General features: G+C 39.2%; 1 protein-coding gene across 1 annotated transcript; it reads right to left on the bottom strand.

Annotated features, from left to right (window-relative positions):
* Window positions 1-1,714: 1,714 nt before the first annotated feature.
* LOC101611042 (nuclear autoantigenic sperm protein-like) lies at window positions 1,715-4,714 on the bottom strand. The gene is given in 5 exon segments (XM_045154647.1): window positions 1,715-2,041; window positions 2,282-4,382; window positions 4,384-4,565; window positions 4,567-4,654; window positions 4,656-4,714. Coding segments are annotated over 4 exon segments (2,337 nt in total). The 3' UTR covers window positions 1,715-2,041; window positions 2,282-2,374.
* Between the last annotated feature and the right edge of the window lie 2,204 nt (window positions 4,715-6,918).

Below are 6,918 nucleotides of genomic sequence, written 5' to 3'. Positions count from 1 at the left end.
ATTTTCACAATATTGATTCTTCCAATCCAAGAACATGGGATGTCTTTCCATTTCCTGTGTCTTCTGCAATTTCTTGCTTGAGTGTTTTAAAGTCCCCCTTGTAGTGATCCTTCAGTTCCTTGGTTAAATTCATTCAAAGGTACTTTATTTATTTGTTTACTTATTTTTGATGCAATTATGAATGGGAGACATTCCCTGATTTTATCCTCCTCATGTTGTTGTTAGTATACAGGAAAGCTACTGATTTCTATCTTTTTATGTTGTTTCCCACTGCTTTACAAAAAGTGTTTACCAGTGCTAACAGTTTTCTCATAGAGGCTTTAGGGTCCTTTATGTATAGAATCATATCATCTGTAAAGAGTGATAATTTGATCTATTCCTTTCCAATTTGTATCCCTACTATGAGTGTTTCTTGCCTTGTTGGTATAGCTAAGACTTCCAGTACTATATTAAATAAAAGTAGGGACAGTAGACATCCTTTTCTTGTTCCTGAATTTAGTGGAAAGCTTCAAGATTTTCCCTGTTTAGTATTATACTGGCTGTAGGTTTTTCATAAACAGCTTTAATTATGTTGAGATATTTTCCTTCTAGTCCCAGTTTCTATAATACTTTTACCATGAACGGATATTGGATTTTTAAGTGCTTTTCTCCATCTATTGAGATGATAATGTGAATTTATTCTTCAGACCATTAACATGATGTGTTGCATTTATCAACTTACATATGCTAAACCATCCCTGCATTCCTGGGATACAGGCAACTTGGTTGGGGTAGGTAATCTTTCTGATATATTCTTGCATTTTGTTTGCCAATATTTTGTTCAGAATTTTTGCATCTATGTTTATGAAGGAGATTGTTCTGTAATTTTCTTCTTTTTCTGTCTTTGTCTGGTTTTGGCATCAGGGTGATGCTGGCTTCTTAGAAGGAGATCAGTAGAATTTATTATTTTCTATTTTATGGAAAAGTTGGAGACACAGTGGGGTTAGTCTTTCCATGAAGGTCTGGTAAAATTCAGCAGTGAATCCATCTGGTCCTAAACATTTTTAGTTGGGAGACTTTTTATAACTTCTTGGATCTTTGTACTTGCTATAGTTTTATTTAATGGTTGATTTAATTTTAGTAGGTCATATTAATCAAGGAAATCCTATATTTCTTTCAGATTTTCAAACTTAGATATATATATAGTCTTAAAGTATGTTCTTATAATTTTCTGAATTTGGTATCAGTTGTACTGGTGCCTTTTTCATCTCTAAGTTTATGAGTTTTTGTCTCTTATGTCTTTCTTCTGGTCAGATTTGCTAAGAGTTTATCAATCTTGTTTATCCTTTCAAAGAACAAACTCTGTTTTATTGATTCTTTGGATTTTGTTTGTTTGTTTCTATTTCATTAATAAGTGCCCTAATCTTTTTTTGTTGTTGTTGTTGTTTGTTTATTAGCATCTTTATTTAGTTCAAAACTGCAGACAGTGTAACAATTCCAATTAACATACTTCAACCTTTCTATACAGAAAATAACAAAAGTAATATTCAACAGAGCTTGCAACACAGATTTTTCCAATCATATTCACTTGTCTGCCCCTTCAGTCTCAGTCCCTTTAAACCAGAGAACTCAGTTCTAATTAAATACTAACTCTTTTCATCAAGGATGACTTCCTCAAGTTTCTTTCAGTTTTCCCAGGACAGGACTTACCCTAAGTGGAGACCAGGGCCATAATGAACAAAAGATACTGAGGCCTGTTTCATTAACCATTCAGCATCAAATAGTAAGATCATCACTGAAACTTGTTTTAGTAGCCCCTTTTCAGAGAAAGCACCAATGAAAGTTTGCAAGACAGCTGAGTTCAGTCAAGTATTTAGGAAAAAGAAACATAGCACCAATGATGATTTTCATTTCCATCCACATTAGAGGAATCAAGGTGTTCAACAGCGACCAATTCAGAAGAAAGCAGCTTTGGCCACTATAAGCCCTAGTGTGCTCCAAGGCACAGATTCAACCAGTATTTAAGAAAAAAAGCCATCAAAGCCTTAACCTTTGCTTACATCTTTTTTTTTTTAAATTTATTTATTTGAGAGCGACAGACACAGAGAGAAAGACAGATAGAGGGAGAGAGAGAGAATGGGCGTGCCAGGGCTTCCAGCCTCTGCAAACGAACTCCAGACGCGTGCGCCCCCTTGTGCATCTGGCTAACGTGGGACCTGGGGAACCGAGCCTCGAACCGGGGTCCTTAGGCTTCACAGGCAAGCGCTTAACCGCTAAGCCATCTCTCCAGCCCTGGTTACATCTTTATTGAAGTTATACAAAATGGGTCCTCAAAGTGAAAACATACATTATATAAAAAACCACATTCCCTTGAGAGAGGATTCTGCTCCCGCTCTTAACATGCAGTGCTTTCAACTGTAGCTGTAGCTTCCACTGTCCACTCCACTGCTACGTGGCTTTCAGCCCGATTCTCAGTCTCAGCTTCCATGTTTTCCGAAACTTCATCTCCACTGGGGACAGCATCCCCGCTGCCTCCATTCACCTCCAGCTCCTGTTTGGCTTTCTTTGCTTCATCTTTCCGGGAGCTCTCTTCCTCTGGTTTCCTCTTTTTTCTCACAAGATGGGAAATATCAGTCACACTATTCGACGAGGAAGCACCATCTGTTGATTTTCTACTGGCAATCATGGAGACTGAAGAGCCTCCTCCACTGGAAGTGAAGCCTGAAGTAGAGCTTTCCACCAGAGTGGCTTTCAGAGCCAATTCAGCTACATTCCCATTATGCTGGGACTCCTTTGCATCTTCTATCTTCTCTCTTATTTGAGGTAGCAGCTCCTTCAGTTCTTCAATTTCTTTTTCATATTCAATAAATGATCCTTCAGCTTCCTTCATCTGATCATTTAGTACAGCCATTCTCTTCTCAATGACTTCAATAGATTTGTTGAATTGTGACACTGCCTCGTCATATTGTGAGTTATAACCATAGACCAAGCCCAACTGATAGTGAGTCTCAGCAAGGAGACAGTCATGTGCTTCCAAATACTGTTCTTGCAGGTTTAAGCAAGCCTGGAACTCTTCTACTGCTTGGATGTAATTCTCAGATTCAACACTAACTTCTCCAAGTTTAAGGTGTGCCTGTGCAGCACAAAGCTGGGCTTCTCTTGCTTCTTGCCTTTTAAAAATGATCTTTGCTAAATCCATCATATCCCAGGCAAGTTCTAGGTTTCCAATCTCCTCTTCTTCATTTTCTTGGAGAGACTTATTTTCTAGAACTGATTCATTTGGGGTTTGTTCAGCTTTGTCATTATCTTTGTCCTCCTCCTCCGAGCCTTCAGTTTCCTCACCCTCTTTCATCTGTTCTTCTCTCTCTTGTTTCTCTTCATTAGCAGCTATCTTAATTTTGTCTTCAGATGCTTTCTCAGTAGCTCTCTGGGCTACCTTGATCTCTAACCCATCTCCAGCTGCCTCAGACTCTTCTACAGGTAGTTTAGTCTCCTCCTGGCTAAGAATCAGCTCTGCCTTGACCTCCTCTACATTTGAATTTGAGTCATCATCTTTAGTTTCTGTCAGTCTTTCTGAAGTATGTAGTTCACTAGAGGTCTGAGCTCCTACAGCTGACAGTCCACTGACTACACCATCCTTGGGGACAACTATGATCTCCTGCTGAGGTTCCTCAGAGACTGCCAATCCAGCCTCTGCAGCCTCTGTTATCAACATTAGTGACTCTTCAACAGAAGGCACATCTTGCCCTACCAGTTGCTCAAGACCATCCCTTCCTGGCTCATTGTCAGAGGTAGTTACCAGCTCCTTTGGCTCACAACCACCCACATCCACTGACTTCACTGTTGAATCTACTGACTCTGCTTCTACCTCCACTGAAGAGCCCTGCTTTTCAGGGACTGAAAGTTCATCTTTTGAAGCTTCTTCTGGCTTTTCCTCCTTGATCAAAATTTCCTCTCCCTGCTTCTCCTGAATCCCTTTTTCACTGCACTCTTTATTTTGAACATCAGCTCCAGAAACTTTTCCTTCCTCATTGTATAATTCCTGTTTTGGTTTCCCAGAAGTAACCTCAGCATCATTCAGTCCTTCTGGTACTGTTGCTTCTTTTGCTTCTTCAGAGGTTTCAGTTAACTGATTGGAAGTTGATTCAACTCTTTCCTGTAGCTTCTCTGCAGGCTCACTTATATCTATCTCTTCTCCTTCACCCTTCTCCATTTCACTCTCCTGTTCTGTATCAGTTTCAGGCTTTGCCAGAGACTTTCCTTCTGTTTTTTTTTTTTTTGCTTCTTCTTTTTCTCTCATGGCGTCATAAACCTGTTCTCTCAACTCTTCCCTTGCTTCCTCATTTACATTATCATTATTTTCTACCAGAGATTCATCTTCTGTTTTTTCTTCTTCCTCTTCCACCTTCTAAGGCATTTCCCAACACTCCAATCTCCATTCTGGCCAACTCCAAAAGTGATTTCCCATAGTAAAAGAAGGCTTCTCCACACTCATTAGCTGTTTCTCCATATTTCTTACCTAAAAGACTGGCTGCCTCCTGGAATGCATTAACAGCTGCTGGAATATCTCCCATCACCAGATTTTTTCTGTCCCAATCCCAATAGTTTCTTAGCTTTGCTATCCACATCCAAACTAAAATGCACAGGCACAAAGCCCTGGGTTTGATCCCCAGCACTTGTTAGCGGACACCGGCTCCGCGGTGATGGCAGCAGTGGCTGTAGACTCTGTGGTCATCGTTTCCCCGGTAGAGGTGCTCCCGTGGTGGTGGGGGGGGGAGGGGATGGGGGGAGAGAAGAGAGCCTGTGTAAAAAACACAGACAACAACCTGGAACGCCACAAACTGACTCTGCCTCAGAAAATGGCAAATTCAGTGCCCTAATCTTTACTATTTCTTCCTGTCTACTCATTTTTTGGTTTGCTTTGTTCTTCTTTTTCCAAGGTCTTAAGGTGAAACTTTAAATTGTTTACTTGTTAACTCTCTAATTTCTTAATATAGGCACTTAGAGCTAAAAACTTCCCTTTAAAGACTGCCTTCATTATGTTCCAAAAGTTTTGACATGTGGTATTCTCATCATCATATGATTCTATGAAGTTATTGATTTATTTTTTGATTTGTTCAATGACCCATTCATCATTCAATAGTGTACTCTTTAGTCTCCATGAATTTCAGTATGCTCTGTAGTTTTTCTTGTTGCTAATTTGTAGTTTAATCCCATTGTGGTCTATTACAGTACAAGGGACTATTTTAATTTCCCTGTATTTGTTGAGATTTGCTTTATGTCCTACTATATTGTCTATTTTAGAGAATGTTCCATGTGCTAATGAGAAAAATATATACTCTGCAGCATTTGAATGGAATGTTCTGTAGATATCTATTAGGTCCATTTGTTCAATGACATCATTTAACCCATATGTCTCTCTATTTTTTGCTGGGATATCTTGTCAGTTGATGACAGTGGGTTATTGAAGTCACCCACTACAATTGTTTTTGGTGGTATCTGTGACCTTAAGTCTAATAGTGTTTGATGAAATTGGGGGCCACTAAGTTAGGTGCACATATGTTTAGGATTGTGATGTCCTCCTCTTGGAGTGTGTCTTTAATTAGCATAAAATGACATTAATTATGTTTCCTCTTTATGTATCCTGTCAGATATTAGGATAGCAATCCCTGCTAGTTTCTTAGGGCCATTTGCTTCAAACACCATTTTCCATCCTTTCACCCTAAGACAGTATCTCTTTTATTGAAAGATGAGCTTCCTGGGGGCTGCAAAACCATGATCCTGCCTTTTTATTTTTATTTTTATTTATTATTAATTAGTTTTGTCCTCAGTGAATATAGTCAAATTGGTACCATTACTGGCCTCTTCCCTATCCTCCCCCCCCCTCCATGGCCCTTCCTTTTTGAAGTATATAGGTCATGCATTGTGGAGCTAGCCCTCAATTATGGGTAGGAGGAAATGTCTCTGAGTATTATGACCCAATGTGTGACTATGACATTCTTTCTGCCCACTCTTCTGCAAAATTTACCTGGGTTAATTTTAGGTCTGCTTCCTTGACGAGGTCTTGGGAGCCTCTGTGTCTCTGAATATCTAATTTGGTAGGAATTAATTGTTCTCTGTGTTGATCTCCTTCACCCTTGTGCTGGTAGCAGGTTCACCAAGAAAATAACACCCTTGCTTGTTTTGCCAATTATTTTTAGGTTCAGGTAGGGCCTTTTTGAAGTATAGTGGGGTGATTTTCTCCTTAGGTTGTGCATCTATCTTAAAAAGAGAAGCAGATACTCCCAAGGAGAGTAAAGTTAGCACCACATAAATGGGATAATGCTTATTTTTTGTAAGAGAGAATTTAATAAGTGTAGGGCCTCTTGTAGACCACGAGTGGTGGCAGCTTGATAATGGAGAGTGGGCTAATTTTTGAATATGGTTCTGACTTGTTTCCCAGCTCCAGCTATGGCCCATTTTGTTAGTGGGTTGTTTGACTTTTTGTTGTTTAGGTTTTTGAGTTCTTTGTAGATTCTAGACATTAGGCCTCTGTCAATTGGATATTTAGCTAATATTTTCTCCCATTCTGTGGGAGATCTATTGGCTTTGCTTATTGTATGTTTGTCTGTGAAGAAACTCTTCAGCTTCATGTGATCTCATTGGTTTAGTGTTTCTTTAAGATCCTGTGCTACTGTGGTATTGTTCAGGAAGTCTTTTTCCATTCCTGTATCATGGAAAGTTCCTTCTATATTTTCTTCCAGTACTAGCTGATTTTCCAGTCTTATATTTAGGTCTTTGATACATTTGGGCTTGAGTGTTGTGCATGGCAAGATGTGTGGATCAAGTTTCAATTTCCTACATATGATTATCCAGTTTTTCCAGCACCATTTGTTGAAGATGCTGTCTTTTTTCCAGCCTATATTATTAGGGTCTTTGTCAAATATCAAGTAGCTGTAG

The sequence above is a fragment of the Jaculus jaculus genome, chromosome 7, assembly GCF_020740685.1.
Source record: "Jaculus jaculus isolate mJacJac1 chromosome 7, mJacJac1.mat.Y.cur, whole genome shotgun sequence".
Lineage (NCBI taxonomy): Eukaryota > Metazoa > Chordata > Mammalia > Rodentia > Dipodidae > Jaculus > Jaculus jaculus.
The sequence above is the reverse complement of the archived record's forward strand: the minus strand, read 5'-3'. Positions and strand labels throughout refer to the sequence as shown.